At 38.7% G+C, this 18,175-nt stretch overlaps 1 protein-coding gene across 3 annotated transcripts in view; it reads left to right on the forward strand.

The window, feature by feature from the left end:
* Nucleotides 1-18,175, forward strand: part of Zasp52 (Z band alternatively spliced PDZ-motif protein 52) — a 57,493-nt gene that overhangs the window by 2,846 nt on the left and 36,472 nt on the right. For 2 of the 3 annotated variants that reach the window (XM_022837002.2, XM_022837003.2), the window contains exons 2-4: nucleotides 7,860-8,011; nucleotides 14,756-14,909; nucleotides 15,921-16,039. In XM_022837002.2, the coding sequence (XP_022692737.1) occupies nucleotides 7,860-8,011; nucleotides 14,756-14,909; nucleotides 15,921-16,039 (425 nt within the window). The remainder of the gene's footprint in view (nucleotides 1-7,859; nucleotides 8,012-14,755; nucleotides 14,910-15,920; nucleotides 16,040-18,175) is intronic. The other variant, XM_022837005.2, reaches the window with a different exon arrangement.

Raw genomic sequence — 18,175 nt, forward strand, 5'->3', positions numbered from 1 at the left:
TATATGGAAACGCTGTCATAGCTTACGTGTCTTTTCATCGAGAAATACTGGATATTGCCAAAGCAATCGACTGCTGAACCTGTTGGTGTGCGTGATCATAAAGGGCGACGTATCCTGAGTACCTAACGCATGCATCTCTTTGAGTACGTTGGCAAACTGAAAAGCATACTGCAAGGCGTTTCCGCGTTGGTGAAGGAAATTACCAGCAACTAATAATCAATCAAAGTAAGATTAATAAAATTAAGAATAATAAGTAAATTTATAGCTATTTGGATAATTTTCATGCCCATTCGTCAAGGCCAAGTCAAGATAGGTCGCGCAAGAGCTTTCATACTCGTCATGGAAACAAGTCCTTCGTGCTGTACCTCAACAGGAATGATTACGATATGGGTATGCATATAGAACCACAGGGATGATGGGAACAAGTCCTTCGTGTTGTACCTAAACAGGGGTGATTACGATATGGAAATGCACATAGAACTAGAGGAATGGTTACGATATGGATATGCATATAGAACCAAGTCAACATACAGTTGGTCGCAGAGAAGTCGATATCGCAGCTAGTCGATTGGTCAGACAGGCCTATAAAAAAAAATACAGCCACCAACTTTCGCATCACGTAGTCTTGTTGTAGCCGGTCCCATTTGTTGGGACCACAACAATTGTCAGTTTCTCTTGCAATATCCCAAAATACCCAAGTAGAGGACCTCACAGTTACGGAGCGACGCTGGTCCAAAGTAATTATACGTCAATTGCTACCTGTGTTTTAAAGTGATCCTACTCACAATTGTGAAGCACTCATAGTATGAAATATAGAGAAAATGGTTTTCTCTCGTGCTATTACTGTGTTACAGTTGAATACATTAAATCCAGAGTAGTTTTTAGTTTAGAAAACGTCTCCGCAAGTTGTTCGGATTTATTTGTTTCGGTCTGTAATGCTTGATCTGTGGTCAGCACTTGCATGTACAAGAGGCCAGGTCTTGCCAAAGTAGACCAACATATAATAATAATGTTTTTTGTGATTATGGATAATTTTTGGTACATGGGACCATGTAAATTAAATGAGGAAAAAAAATCACACTATTTTTACTGTACAGTCCAATGTATATCAGCAGCGCGTGGACGGCAAAGGTTGTCAAAAGGGAACAACTGTGAAGATGTGTGTTCAATTTAATTAGGAAAAATGAAATTCGAAAAGGTCCAATAATATATATATCAAAATATGATTATATGTTATATATGAATTTCCTATATTTAGCTATGCTGTGCATCGACCTCTCGTCCATAGCTAACGTCGTACTATTATAAGGTTCTCAATAATCTATCATCTTCAACGCCGTTCAGTCGATACGTCAGTGTTCGGTGGCTATAGACATGTAACGTAGTTGATGAAAAATAATGATGGCACAAAGCGATTACCCTATTTTATATATGAAGTCCTATTCCATCATCGCTTATTGCAGCAGACGGGTAAGTACTATCCAGCCTACGAAAATGGTCCCATATTTTATAAATTCGCTTTGAAGAAATTCGTACATTGTGCCAAGGGTACATTGACCAGTAGCGGGTAATCGTAAAATAGCCAAATCGATCTGTGAAATATTTAGACGAGAAGTTACTATTTTTCCGCGGGAGTATATAGTCTAGGAAAAAAAAAAATATCAAGAGTTGGTTTAGATGCTACCGTGCAAACCTTACGGTTGACCATTGTGCGGGTCAGATTTTGAACGGCTTTGAATAGTAGAAAGATCGAATTTTTTTTTCCCGGTATCACGCGTTAGCTCCCGTATGTCTCAAAGGAATAATCGTCGATACAAGGCTGTATCTAAGCAAAAAGATACACTGTAATCTACGACTACGCAGACCAAATGATGCAAATTATTTCCCTGACCGTGGCATCGATCTTTGAAAGTAGCCGACCTTGTCGTTTTGGAGAATCTCTTCTGCCAGCTTCTCTCCGAGATTTCAGTTATAATCATGGTGATGTTTGACTTAGAATTTTAACATGAAACTTTGCACTAGTATTATATAGTCCATCTTCTTTTATATATATTCTGTTCTTTTGTCTGATCGTTTGTATCGTTGTTTTCGGTATGTCAACAGAGAAGTTTTTTGCGTTAAACCTAAACTTAACAGCAGGATGACGACCTTCCTTTTGCCGCCGCTGCTGCTGCACTATTTGGGAATTGTAATTTCAATTGCCATTTCGAGGAAAAATAACCCTATGCAGCTAATCTTTCCTAAACACTCATTTCTATATATTGTAAATATGTACTCCTATAGCCCAATGTGTACACCGTTTGTTGATGGACGAAGATACGTTTGCTTTAACGCATTGCGTTGTTGACAAATACGTCTCGTTTGTAAAGCAAACGCGAAAATACGGCTTCCACATTTAGATAATTAATTAGAGAAACCATGTCGCAAATTTTCGCTGATTTAGTTGGATTCTTCAATCTAAAGGCATATGATTACTCATTACTATGCACATCATTATCTAGGTAGTATATATACGGCTATACATGTACATCAAAATCAAGCATTAAGAAGAAGCTCACAGGAATGAAAGGTCGATGCGTCTGAGGATAGGAACGGTGACAGATACTTTGGTCTGCATGATTGGTCTAGTCTGAATCGTCTTGCAACATTCCACCGATAAGCAATAGGAAATGCCTTTCCCATCATTGACGATGTGATATAGGAGGAGAATAGGACATAGAGAATAATGACAGAACCATCTTGGTCCTATCACTGTCCTTCTCGCATCGATTAAACATAATAACAGCGGGAAATTATTTATCAATTTAATCATTGATGCCGGAAAACAACTGTACTCGGTGTCATTAGTTGTACCTTTATTATTATTACTACAAGATCATTACATTTACATATATTACTACGTTATTTTAGCTCTGAGGGAGAGCCGCTAGGCCTCTCCGTAAAAAAGGTTTTTTAGCCATGAAAACCAGCCAGAACCCAGAAGTTTACCAGATTGACCCACTAGAAGCTGATGCCGGTACATCTGTTTCTCGTGGAAATTGGATTCCCGTCGAAAAATCTCTATTTATAAAGTAGACCGACCCGGTTGGTGTTTGGGTTGTGTGGGGCACTTGTTTGCCCGGTGTGACGGTATGGACTGCGAACCTCAAGAAAAAAACGTGGCATAATTAGAACCTAGCAGGAATAATGAAGAGCCGCATGAGCGGTTATGGACAAGACATGTGAATTGAACATTTGACAGATGGCGACTCGAGAAAAGACCCCTTATCAAACATGGGGTTCAGTGCCTCGAATTAGTTGAATTATGATTAAACCGATTTTATGGTTTGAAATGGCCCATGCTGTGATTTGACAAAGTGAGCCTTGTGTGCTGTAAAAATATGTCGGTCATAATTTCGACTAAATGATCTATAAAGGAGGCACGATTACAACAATTGATAATAAGTTCTCAAAGTTAAGTTCTCTAAAAATGAATCTTAGGTTAAAAAAAAATGCGTTGTAAAAAACGAACTTGTGATGCCACGATGACACTGATAATTCGGAGTACGCGCATCGAACGAATACATATCCAGAAGCTAAAATAAGAGATTTTTGTTAGTGAAGATTATTTAGATAGCTCAAATTCAGGGAACTGTATGCCGAGATATTAGTTTGTAGTGTTTATGTATTACCGACAAGCGCTTCATGCCAATTGAACAGCTGCACTGCCCGAGCTATGTGGGATTGCACAAGATAGCAAAAATCGAACTTCGGGTCTCGCTCATCGAGGTCACTGGTAGAATACATTCAGTTGGCTTCACATAGACGATTGTCGGTCAACTTCATGAGTATGATTGGTTTTCTCATATCCAATACATTGTGCTTTGTTGTGACCCAATGTAAGCGTTATAACTCCGACGTTTATTGGGATTAGTCGGGAGTAATGACCGCATCACTTTCGATAGCGTTCTCTACTTCCGTTCATTTATTTGTATTACTACTCCTATCGCTACTACCATAACTAGAGCTACTGTTGATTATTATATCCCTGCTGTGGCAAGCAGACATGGAGTTTCTTTGACTTTGCTCAATCTGCCATCGTAATAACACCAACAGCACCTCAAAGTTAAACTTGTATTGACAACTCGATACTTCAATGTGATAACGTGAAGCCACAAAATGACGGGCTGACGGGGTAGTCGTGGTTCATTTTAATGAATACAATTTCACAGGAATTCAAAGATTCTGTTAGGTACCGTATAAATGACCGTTTAAGTTAACACATTGAATACGTTCGCATCTCTTTTATTTTACTAATGTTGTAATTTGTCCATGTTTTCTATTGAGCCCTTTCCACTAACTGGACAACCCTCTCCCAAATTTAAAAATATGAAAAGCTATATACGGAACGTTTGCGTTATAACTAGTTTTTGTTGTTTTTTCATTCTTATAGTCAAAGCATAGCCAGTTGCTTGGTAAGTTAGGTTCCGCCCGTAAATCGAACTGAAATCGAGCCTGGTTAACGATTAATAAGAATGTTACCTATCGTTAAAATGAAGGGCCAACGATTGCTAGTATGAAGTGTACCGTAAGTGGCACCAAACAGTATTGCCGCTATTGTTAATAAATCGCTTAATTACGTTAAGTAGTTATTCATCTGTAGCCTGTTCCCGTTAGTGGGTAAAGTGTTTACATACCAGCCTTGAGGACATATCGTTGAAGTTTGGACCCCGGCTTTGAATAGACGGTTCGTTTCGTGGTGGGAGCCAGACGTCTGATGGAGCTATGCCTAACGGAGCCTAGCTTTCACTTTGATATTTTCTAAGTATTAGCTGTATGTGTTCCTAGAGGTTGGTTAGCTTTTCTTCCCCGTTATCGGTTGTCGGGGGCGCTCTGTTCCACAAGTGGGGCAAGCAACGCCAGCCCGCGCTGAAAATTACCTGTGACGATTCTAGGCACGTCCTTACAGATAGGTATTCGAATATTGAAATGCTAAGACGCCGCTCAAGCAAACAACTATAGGAGGATAAAGTGTTACGACGACGAGCGAATCAGAGGAGAGAAGGAAACAAGGCTCACGTCCTGTTTGGAGCACAATAGCATCATAGCAGACGAATAATCTCCATCTGATTTAAAGTTTGTATGACGCTTACTGTATTATAGGGCGAACTTCGTAAATGTTAGTCGTGAATGTAAGCTTCGTCCAGCCCTATAGTGTCGCAAAGATCACGAGGCACACTTGAAGCGATTGCGAACCCTATATATCACCTGTTTTGTTCATTATATTTTGAAATCTTCAAGATTTCACCGACAGCGCTCTATGGTGACGAGGCTAGGTATCGTCTGTTGTACTCACTAGCATTATTTATTTACCTTGATCTTTTGCCACGTCTTTTACTAGCCCTACATTTGATCCATCACATAAAGCTACAGATTGCGGAACCATAAATATACATTAAAAAAAACATAATATATAAATTATTAAGAAATTATTTGACACGTACTCGTTCTTCGGTCCGACAGAATATTTACCTCATTTTTCCAGTTAATACTTTAGTAGTCATCTGAGCGACGCGCTGGAACAGTGCGTCGACCCATTACCGCTAAACCATCGCGTCATGTTATAATACGATCTGACGTCACGCTATGTATGCTTTCAACTTACTTAGAAATCCTTCGAGAATAGGCATGAGAGTGGAGATTTCCGCTCTATTTTGAAACCAATGAAACCAAATTCTTATGATTTTGAACAAAACACAAGAGAAAAGTAGATGTTTGAAGCCGCCATATTGTCTGTAGTCGTTCTAAATGTGATTTATTAGATGAAACGTGGATTAAGTTACGGAAGTTACTTTGGTTACGAATAATTTTTATCCTAAGTAATAAATACATTGTCTACATAACATCACCATTACATCGTGATAAATTGTCTCTTACGCAAATACTATACTGTATGACATATACTAGGCAGGCGTTCTTGTTGGGGTAATTGTAAATAAAAAAAAAAAATAAGATGAGCAAAAGGCATAAATGCCCTACAGAACTAAATGATACACGTGGTCCTTGTCATTGTTGTGAAATTTAATCACTGTCCGTTATTAAACTAAGCATATATATATATATATATATATATATTTAGCACTGATATCTCTATAACGGCTAACAATGGCAACGATAGCTGCGGCACGATAGGGGAAATGTTTTGCTGCCTAGTGGGAAACCAAATACTAGCTGGCGGTCTGATTGTTCTCACAGTACGTAAAACCTGATCAAAAAACGATCGAAACGTGAAACTAGTATGGCTGACTGTTAAAGCATCGATAATATTTACCTATTCTAGTACACTGTACAATGGTTTGAGACAACAAAAAAGCTATCGCATCGTGAGGTAAGGAGATATTACACTTACGCGGCCTCAATAACGCAATTACGCGGTATCAATTAAACGTCATAAAGTTAATTAGCTAGTAACTTTTATTAAGTTACTAGCTAATCAAGTCAAAATGTTGGTGAAATATACGCATGTAAATATTATCCGCTATCCAACGTTAATTATAATGTGTACATTTGGAAGTTTCGGAATCGTTCGATTTAAGGTTACTATAATGTATGCACCGTCGAAACGTTCGTAGTATGCGTACTTTTCTGTTTCTATAGAAATAAAAAGATATATATACATATTATACTTTTTTTGCGTTTTTGGAACAAGAAGACACTTTCAGAAGAGATTTAATTTAATAATTTCCTTGTCTTATCACTATTTAATCGAGTTGAATATTTAGAGACAATCTTCGAAATAGGAAGTAAGAGGGTCTAGCTAGTAATCTGTTCTAGTCGTCTTTATTTAATTGATTAACTTTTTTTAATATTAATTAATTAATTAATTAAAAGTAGGTTCCACGTAGATAGGCTGGTCCTAACGAACTACGTGAAGTTTTTAACGCGGGTGTTGAGAAGCTGAACTAAGATCAAATCACCATATATCTTATATATGAGCTTTGCTGACCGCAGTATTGTGAACCGTCTAAGTACGTTGTTTTCAAAAACGAGTGACTCAACCAATGTGTAGGTCCTTGTTGAATCGAGGTTTTGCCCGCGGTAATATTCGTGTTTTTGTCTGAGATCGTCAATTTGCAGCGTTATGAAAGCCTACCCCATAAACTAGAGGAGCGTTCCTCCTATGGCTTAATTTACCATCGAGCAGCATTCTATTTACAATGGGCACAAATTGCCTGTTTCAACCCATTAGTAAAATAATATAGCGTTTACATTCAACCGTACGTCAACGCAAGAAACAATATGCTCTCTGTGGATTCACACATTTTCCTTTTCTTCTAGTGTAATATAGGCCAACGAACATTTAACCGCTAAAAAAGACCAATCTTGTAGATCACGGTACTCTTGAATGCTGCAATCTACTACCTTGAGTACTAGTTTATTGGCAATACGTTATAGAGATTAGGGAGCCTAAAGTGATGTTGGCCACGCTTTGATGGATGTGGCCTACTTCGTGCAGGTTTACGAATACTCCGAAATTGCCGAATTATTAATAAATGTTATGATAGTGTCCAAACTCCAATGAGAGAGATTTTCGCCTATCAAGACGAAAACAGCGAGAGAAAAGCGTACAGCAGTTATTATTGAAATATACAAGTTCCGTACTGTAGGACGGGTTCCTCAATGAATTTCTGAATTGAATTAAATTGGTTTAGATACAATTTTTTTTGAAGCCCGTTTCTGCAATCTTACAGTAACTTCAGGACTTACCATCGACTCTGTTTTAGCTGACAACTATTTACATAGAAAATCTACTACGGTTGTTGATATCGTTTCTTGTAAGCGGAAAGTATAATGGTGATTTTCTATTGTGCACGTTTCAGTCGACGCCTGGCAGTCTCGCCGAACAGGCAGGAATACGCACCGGGGATCAGATCGTCCGCATCTGTGAGCGACCTACTGAGTTAATGAGCCACCAGGATGCGCAGGCCGCGATCCTTAATGCAGGCAACTATCTCGAACTCACTGTCGTAAGGTTAATTTAGAAAAAAAATAATTTACAGCACTTCAATTCTTCACTAGCATAGCGATAGTGCAGTGGGCTGTATTTATGGGCTGCATTTCTAGTCAATGGTTTTATTTGTTGTCTAGCGTTCCACCCGCTCCGATCAACCAGCGTGTCCTCCTAGCTGGGAGGGTTCTTAATAAAAGTCCTTCATGTTATGCGATTCCAAACAGGTAAACATATGATCCTAGCTTGTCAGTAACGAATAAGTTGTAGCTCGAATTGCGGAAGCAAGACAAAAAACCTTTACAGTTAGAGAACGATGTTTGTATTCTGTTATGTTTTTTCCCTACGTGCAACAGAACGCTGGCAGCCTGTTGTCGATCTTGAATAAACACAACGATTATGAAATCACATAGCTATGCATTATCAAGCCTTGTATTGAGCTCTAGTTGATATGCGAACGGATCGCAAGCAAACTGAAACTGGCCATTGTGTATGGATACAAACCCCATGAATAGGGGAAAAACCTGATTTTCAACAAAACAAACATTGCTGCGCTGAAGTCTAACCGAATCAAGTCTATGGCGTATAGCTACAAATACTTAAGTGTGGGCTGTTCATAGTTCAGATAAGTTCTATTGTAATACAAGGAAAGATGTCAAGATGTGCGCGCACTAATAACAATAGTAGTAATAATAAATATTGATTTTGTACTTATTTCTAAAAAAATACACGCAGCAAAAATGCCCTGAAACAACCGTTGTTTCGACAAACGAACTTCCAAGGACGTAAAAGATTCTATCTGTGTGATTTTCTTAATTTGGCTTCATTATCGTGATACTGTAAAAACCAGGTTAAAATACTCTGAAGAAAGATGGAAAATCAAATCTTTTTGTTAGTGGAAAAGCATCTTTCTCCAATTTTTTTTTTGTAGATGCCGCACTCAAATCGGACAACTATTATTCAAAAAATAGCTTCTCGATGTCCCTATGAAATTCAATATATTGCGTGGGTTGCTGTAGCCGTTTATATCAAAAAGATCGTGGTAGGTTCAGGGAAAATAGTAACGCGCCAGGAAATTGAGGGTTATATCGAGCAAGTTATATTTATAAATAGTTTCTTTAACGTACATATCTAGACTACCGAACAGTAATCTGGATAGACTTTGGCCGTTAACCGGGTCATCATTTATAGAGATTTCTAGATGTATATTAATACCTAAATGTCAGCTAACCGCATAAAAGATAATCCGATAAGGATAGTTGAGTCAGTAGACTTCTCTTTCTTGTCAGCCCTTGGCCCAAGTATCAGTCGAAACTGAATCAAGCCTTTCTTCTAGATTTGGCCAGAACGTACTCTGTGTGCTGAATTAAATGGGTAATTTTCGATTGAACGCCCTTCGTGGGGAACGATGTATCCACGGGATTGAACGGAACTGGAGGGAACTCTTTTTTAGAGTTCTACGAATGCTAGCGCAATATCTCCCAATCAAATAAGCAGTTGTACAGTTCTTGCGCTTGGCGGGATTACGTTTCGATAGGATTAAGCTTAAGTATCTTGTTTTCATACCCGATGATCAGTTTATTTGACAAATATTATAAATTTTTATGATTTTTAAAAAAGACGACCAATATTGCAAATACGCCAACTTTGACAAAACATATCCAATTAGAGTTAAGAATTATTATAATATTAATTTAAATTTCGTCCCTGGCAAATCGCTATACTATACGTTCTAAGCTAGTCAATGTTCAGGTTGGTGGCCAAGGATACTCGCGCGTAGTAAGCATTCTATCCGAAAGGCAACAAAAAGACTCAAGTGTTTGTATCGGACGGGTCGGTTAGCGAGCAAGGCATATACTACTTCGAGAGGTACTTAATACATTAGCTGAAATGCTATAACATGACACATTGTTTACGTCTTTTGTCGGAAGCTTGCCTAATACGAGCTAGAAATAAGTCGTCCGCAGGACCAAATGCCAGATACAGTAAGGGCCTATTGTTCTTTAACATTGCTTCTAGCAATCGATGAGTTAGAAATCGACAACTGTTGTGCGCTTGTGTTGCTCAGTACCTTAGCATTGTCTTGAATACACAAGGTGCTCGTAAAGTTGAACTTACGGAAAATTGTAACCTATCATGCAATTCCAACCTATGGTCATGTTTGCAAGAAAATGAAATGTTCACTTGGAATATCTAATGCTACAGAACTACTATCACAGGGTATTGATGACAATGGTACGATCGCCGTCCACTGGTTCGAATACGTGTTTCTTCAATCGAGTCATCACTCTATAATCGTTAACGAATTAAGCCACGCTTTATGAGGTACATTAATTCTATTACGCTTTATACATGTAAACTCTTCAATGTACGGTTGGATCGACATTTTCGAGTACTATACAACACAGCTTCAAATGAGGCAAATTTACTTAATAACTCGAAGTACTTCCATCTGTGTTTGTACTTGTGTATAGACAAACCACGATATCGATGCTCTCAACCTTCTATTTACACGAGAATCGCCTCGACGACAAGTTTTGTTTGTTCTACAGCCTTGTTCCGACAGATCAGTTCCGACAGCAGTTACTCGATTAATGTTCTGCTCCTTGATGCAGTAAAAATTGATTAAATTTAGTTATAAATATGTTATTTTCAATAATTAACTTACTAAATAAAATATTTTCCTAATTAATATAATTTCTACTATAAAATCAACATCTTTTTAATGCTAGAAATAAACTGACTTCAATTGAAATAGGACTTTAAATTTAGAGTGGTAAGGGAACAGAAGGGCTATTATTGTTATACAAATAACAAATAAAATTAACATATTTATATTTCCATTAAACAAGATGAACCCTATAAATCTATTATGAATATTCTAACTGAGGTGATTAAAACATATTCGGAAAAAAGGGCCCTGCCCCCACTTTTTCTATCCACCCTAATGTAATAACAATAGCGTAAGACGTCGAGGCGGTACAACGCAAGAGCACATCATAGAACGGGCTACGCTTCGGAAATAGTAAAAGACCTCGAAAAATATATTGTAAATTTGTTCCGTGCGCTGGAGGAAGAAGAGCCTTTGAGCCATGTCAAAAGCCCTTGTGGAACTATAAGAACTTTTCCCGTACAGCATAAAGTCGACGAACGCCCTAAAAGGAGAAGAAGCTGTATTGGCCAAATAGGTTACCTAAGAGATGAAGGTCACTAAAGTGTCTTAAAAACACTCGGGCAGCAATCGTCCGTTATGGCGTATGCCAGACCTTTCCAGGATCTCAAATTGCCAAAAGGATCTTTATTTTAGCTCCATAATGTTGTATAGTCGTTAAAATAGGTTAGGAATTTGCCTACGTTCAGCCAAGAGCTCTGTTTTTTTCGTGACTAAGAATCTTATGCAGCATGTATGAGACGTAGTATTACTGATTGATTTGATTATTTTGCCCGTATCAGAAAGACTGTTCCAGGCCTTTGATCCAGGGCCGCCAATGTCTTATTGTGTATTCTGGAAAGCATATAAAGCCAGTTCTCTATGGCCTATTGAAATGAAGTGAAACACGCATTACTTCTTACGAGACTCCTTTCAAATATTAGCCAATGCACTAAATTCTATTCTCCCTTATAAATGCAGCGCGATTTCTCATGTAGACGTGAAAATGATGTGAGAAAAGAGAGAAGCTCCGCCGTCGTGCCAACTTAAAATTGTCGTCATATGTTGTTCTTTAGGACAAAAGCATTGCGGAAAAAGATGAAACGACAGGTCAGCAGTGAAGCTGAAACTATGCTAAAAGGAAAAAGGACATCTGACGGAAGCGATATCTGCTGGCGTTAACGTCGGTTAATGGTAGCCAGAGGTCGCTCTGGGCTTGTTCTTTCCCATAAGTATCTCCTTATCAATGAAGCCATGTAAGAAGTCTCGCTTTTATAGAGGGCAGCCAAAGGATTACCCAGTGGAGGCGCGATAGGTCTGGAGCCGTCTAGGCCAATGGCCTGTTTAATGAATATTGGTCACTTATCGTTGACTCGCTATCACACTTACTCTTGCTTTGGTTACTCAAGGCCAATATTGTGCCATTCAGCGATCAGGTCTCTGAGAAAACCGAGGCGAAAGTTGAACGTCGCGAAAACAACATGCTCTGACGAGCTAGTAAATGGGAGTTGACTATATCTGTTAAGACTATGACACGATGTGTTTTTTGCATTTGGATAAATGATGAACTTTTAGCCACTTTCCTAAAGAGTTGAGCTGTTTTCCCCTTTGCGGATACATATCAATGCTAATGAATGCTTGAATAATGCAATTGTATAAAACCAATTGAGATGCTTTGCTCATGCATATCATACTAGGTTCTAACTTTACGCAAACTGGCTCCAGAGGCTGTCATTTCGAGCGTCGTGGCGAGTATATTTTAAAAATATGTAATGACGTTACCCGGTATTTAGTTTTTTTTTAGCCCAGAAATACCACATTTCATTTTGCTTAAAGGCCCTTCAGATCGTGTATGAGGATATTAGGCTGAAAGATGTATTTACCTGCTAATCGAGAGACACGTTGATGTCTAGGTTTGGATTCGGGCATGGACACACGTTGTTCCATGCTAGGAGTCAGTTGTCCGATAAAAGGCCTAACAGCGATACCGGACATGAAGTCCGAAACGTAGAGGCTGGCCCAACTAATAAGAAAAATTATACAAATGCTTGCGAAACCTCATACATGTCTCCTAATTTCATTGCTCAGACCAAAAGGGAAGAATTCTCAGAAGACCTTATTCGAACGCTCCGTTCTATATTTATACACACACACATTCGTTCCTACTGTATCAGCTTGATTCAACTCAACCCAGCGATGAATGCAAACAAGATCCTGTTTACAAGGATCGACAGAATAAAATCGTTTTATCATGGACTTAAATCGGAAAAATGTGCTCACCGAACAGTTGACAGTGACATTGTGAACTACATGGTACCCATGCCGTACCTTCGAAAACCTCTCTGTGCCGTCTTATGGAATGTTGAAAAGTATAGGGTTGTTGTGCGCCTTATGCGCTCACTGAGAACGCCACCGATCAGCTAATGCAGCAACTAAGGATATTCCAAGAGCTAAGCCTATCTATCTGGCATAGATTCTGTCCCATGAGACTTTGCTAATCCGAGGACTCAAGTATGCAGGTCATGCGAGGCATCGCACATTTACCGTGTGGACCGAAAGATAGCTAAAACCCAATTTCAGTTTTCTATCGGAATTGATTTTCTTAGATGAGGTGTATTCCTATAGGATTGAATTCGCGAACAAAGAAAGTTGATGCGCACATCACACGAGAACCTACTTGTTTGCGACCGACCACTTGATGGCGCTACGCCTTTAGAGTCGTGCACTTCTTAAAAGACCAGTTTTGTAAAGCCATAATTTTCCTTGGGGCGTCCGTTCCAAATATTGTTGGGTTTTTGAAAAGCCAAGCCTATAGGACTAAAATTTTTCTCACCGGAGATTCAAACGAGTGTCTCTTGGGAGACACTTCGGCAATTATACCCGATTTACCCGATCTATTTAGAAAAGTTACCACAAATTACGTACTTTGACTAGAATTTGTAAAGGAATTTTAAGGTGAACTCAGTAATGCTAAAAATTCGTTTTTCTAACATGATCTTGGTATTTTGAGCACTCGACGACCTAGTGTTGCTATCGGAGTTTGATTATCTATATATATATATATATACACATATATATATACATACACACATATATATATATATATAGAAAATAATTCGTCACTATTTAAGACTTGCGTATACTGATTTGCAGAGTATTAAAGTCCTATAACACAGCTCTTGAACACGTTGAAATAGATTCGCTTTCTAGAATACAGCGTTATTTTGAAGAGAGTCTTTGTGGTGTACGCATTTTTTTTCTAACAAATCGTCTAAACGAGAAATATAAATAAATTGGCAGTAATTTGGCAGTCTAATTATTATAGTCTGCACCCAAAACTATCAACATGCTGTTAATAGTTTTTGGTGCAACTGCCCGGGCAGAAACATTCTTCACATACAGCATCACTGAAGCCATAGCGGTATGGAACAGCGGTATCGGAGAAGTGGCAGGTGACAGCCAGCTAAAAATCTAGGCCTTCGAACTTGTGCTTAACGGTAGAGCGTTTGCCTCGAACTAAGAAAAGGATAGTTAACGAACTGTTAACGACCTTGCGATAGAGTTGACCCTTGTACAACTTTAGGCCAAAAATAGCGTACGGTAAAACCGTTACAACACAACGCCTGTTTTACTATAAACCAGCTGCCTGTACAAACAGGACTTATACATTACGACTTTAGCATGAAAACATGCTAAAATGTACGTTAAGTGCCAATAATAAATGTAAAAAATAGCTTTATAAGGCGCCACTGAGTGAACTTACGTCAGTTGCCCTTCTCTCTTACCAAGCTGGCCAGTGTGTATTTGCTCATTGTAAATGTGTGTCGTGATCTATTTTCTTGTCACTATGCTGAAAGGCCATGGTAGGACAAGTAGATCTCATGCCGAGAAAGATTTAGCGACACGCCTCTGCGTCACAAGATGTTCGTTTTGAAGCTTAAACTGCAACTGTTTCAATATCGCGTTTATATGTGATTTTCATGACAGTCCGTGACGCCCATATCGGGAACGTAGATCCTCTGTTTAGCACGGATTTTCGTTTGCTGCTTATTTCTAATCGAACTGTATCGTACGTTTTCGTTTGCTTTTGGCTCCAATTCTCTGACCTCGTCGAGCAGAGGCGGCGCGTTGACGTGGGCTCCAGCAGTTCAACCCGTCGGAGATATCGTACTGGGTTCGGAGGGTCCACTAACGCGAACCTCTCTCGCAGCCCATAAACAGCCGCATGCTCCGATCGGATCAGCTCACAACATTACTGCTAAACCGTTCCAGGTTTGTAACGCTTACTTGAAATAGGCATTAGGTATGCTGATAATAGATAACAGATACGTCCGTGAGACGCTTTCGTTACGAATCAAAATCGTATTTGCGAATGGCTTGTGGCTTGCTTGTTTTCAAAATGTCGACAGGAAACGCCCCACAACTCGGTGGTAGACCCTCAGATTTGTAACCCTACTACAGTCATATTCGAAAGATGTACAGTAAATATGATCCCACCAAGATACACATTTAGCAAGAAGCTGCAGTGTTTCGTGGTATCTGCCCCAGCCATCGAATAAACAGACAAGCAAAATCGTTCGATAATATTTATGAGTATTTTTTCCGTAAGAAAACTAACCTTGGGCAAAACTTTCAATTAGACCTCCTGTTCATTTCATTCGTAGCCTGAGTGAACTCAGATATAGCGGATCCTGGTGTTGTCGTCCATGGTGCTTAACTGATGCTGGAACCCGAAGCCCTAGTAGAGCTTTAATTTAGAAACGTAGTGAACCAATTTACGTCTATGTAAGCTGCAAACAAAGTCTGCCTTGAGGTAACAACGGCTGAGTTAATTCCTCTACTTTTACAATATTGCATGGTACGGGGAGACGATCGCTGGATGACCATAAGTTGATATAGAACCTGGAAGCAGACACAATTATTGCTTGCAGTAATCTAGTCTAGCGTCATTATTAACTCTTAATACTATATTATATAAAATTTACCCGAAATAGATAAGATGTCCAAGAGCTATTCTTGCATACTAGATTTTATAATTGCACACTTGATTGGCTACCGGAAACGTTTTATGGACTATCCACATTGTAAAAGATCATTTGTTTATATATTTATCCCGATAGCTGGAAGTTTGTTGAGTAAGGACCAACTGAAAGGCCAGTTTTGTCTACGTGGGGTATGACGATTGTCACTAATTGTTCCGCATGCACATAGAACGAAAAACAAGGCTACCCCAAATGGTTTTACTTTACGTTTGGCTATCACCATCTTCGTTGTCTATTGTAGGTGCCTGGATCAACACTTGTCAACAAGCAGTACAATTGCCCTGCTGCACTGTATTCAATGGAGAACATCCGCGATGCGTTGGAAAAGCAGGCCGAAGTGCTTACCGGTGGTGCCAAAGGGTTTGTCTCCGAATTTTGTAATTTGTCGTTGTAACACCTAGCTTAGAGTAAACAGACTAGGAGTGAGAAAGGATTTCTTAGTGATTCATAATGGTTATAACGATTGTTTAGCTGGCAAGGCAATTTACCGTATATGAAATACACCCTAATCCAATACAGATACTTTACAACATATAAGGTGTATTTCGTAGAGATCATGATGAAATCAGCCAAGAGTGTGTTGATGGGAGGGTTGCATCAGATTGAAGGCGAACAAATACCCCATACATTGACTTTTTCAAAGTCGAAACAAAAAAAAGACAAACTTTTCCCTTAGAACTAATATAATCGAAGGGAGTAATTCTTACCGTGAATAGAAGCTTAAAACACTTTAATCTTTACCCACATCTCCGGACGCCACAGATGACCGTAATTACGCAGAATGGCGCTCCGTTTACTGCAGACGACGCCGTTTATTTGCCCCAACACAAAGATGTGCCCGTAAAACATAATGAAATGAAACTTAAATAATCAAGTAGAACTGCTGACTAGCGGGTGCTTCCATACTGTGTTCATGTTTGGCTGCACGGTGTCATTATAGACATATTTCCCTATAGAAGTTAGCGTAAACCTCATTAACATATGTAAAGCTCATGTATAATGTAGTGATGAAATTATCGGCTTGAGGATCACATTTGCATGGTACATGTTATCTGTAAAGCCTAGCAACAGCAGCCAAACTAGCAATGATCACTCCTTCTGAAAACGAAGGATTAACATCACCTAAGCGGCGTGTGTTTAAGTAGCCATACATTTAGCTATTCTATAAACAAATTCCACCATGTTCCTACGCCAGGTAAATCTTGTCATTTTCTGAAAACCACTACAGGAAGTTGAACCGCATGAATTTTCAGTGCTGCTTTTTTTTCCTAGTGCTTATTTTATCCAACTAAATACAAATAGTTTTTTTTTTTTTTTTTCGCTCGCAGCGGCTGTATATACTGTATAAGATTTGGTTCGATCCAAGCATCTTATAATGCCCCCAATAAAATTATCATAATCAAAGTCAATATTTTTTTATGAAGCTCATTTACGTGAACCGAGTATTAAACACATGAAGGCCTTGCTTTACTGCTTTTCACAAAAATTATATAATAAAACTCACTTGGACTCTCAGTCTGAGAAGACCTGAAAACAGGGACTTAGACACTGACTAATTTCTAGTGCGGCCGTTTCTCATACATTTTGAGCACAGTGGGTACTTGCCGAAACAATCTGATGATATAGGAAATTCTTTACAGAGTCCATTCATACACTTGAATAGAATTTCGTACCTAGTAACATACAAATTGATACCTCATAATCATAGTTATGAGGTAGAAAAGACTAGACAGAGAAACAGCTGCCATATGATCATATCTCTTCTCTGCGATTTGTATGCTACTAGGTACACAGTTTTAGCAATGAAAAAAGTCTCCTGGGAAACTAGGTAAAGGTAAATAAAACATCCGAGGGAAATCTTTTCTTTATTATAAACTGTGTGACGACCTGGCATGTCTTTATTTTTACTTCGCCCTAACGCAGATCACTGGGATTGTTTCTCTAAAAGCCTTTTTATTGCTTGGCGAGTTAGAAAACTTTAATATCGATATAATGGACCCATCGTAGGGCAATCTGATAGGCGAAATTTGGATGCGCAAGTTCTTAATAAGAAGACAATAGTTACTCTCGCTATATAAACCTGTTGACCGACATTTGCCGTACACGGGCCAATAAATTTAATTTTAGAAGGACAGTTTCTGTTTCCGTAATTTACTCTATAAAACTTTTAAGGTTAACTAGCTGAAAAGTTCTGCTGCTACTGTCGATATCATACGTGCACGGTGTTTTACTTGTCAAGTCGTATCGTGGAACTATTACGCTCAAATAACAAATCTGTATCTGTAAGAGTCGTAATTAGCTGAACCGTTTGTGTTTGAGAAAATTTTCTATAACGTTATTTAAACACAACAGCCAACGGCCCGTGATTACGCATACATAACTGTGTAAATGGTAGAAGCCTTAGAAAGTTGTGAAGATGGTCATAAGGTGGTAAATAAGTATAGTAGTTGCAAACGTGAATCTACAAGTTGAATTGTTTATAATAATTATATCTGC

Source organism: Varroa jacobsoni, unplaced genomic scaffold, assembly GCF_002532875.2.
Source record: "Varroa jacobsoni isolate VJ856 unplaced genomic scaffold, vjacob_1.0 scaffold_681, whole genome shotgun sequence".
Classification (NCBI taxonomy): Eukaryota; Metazoa; Arthropoda; class Arachnida; order Mesostigmata; family Varroidae; genus Varroa; species Varroa jacobsoni.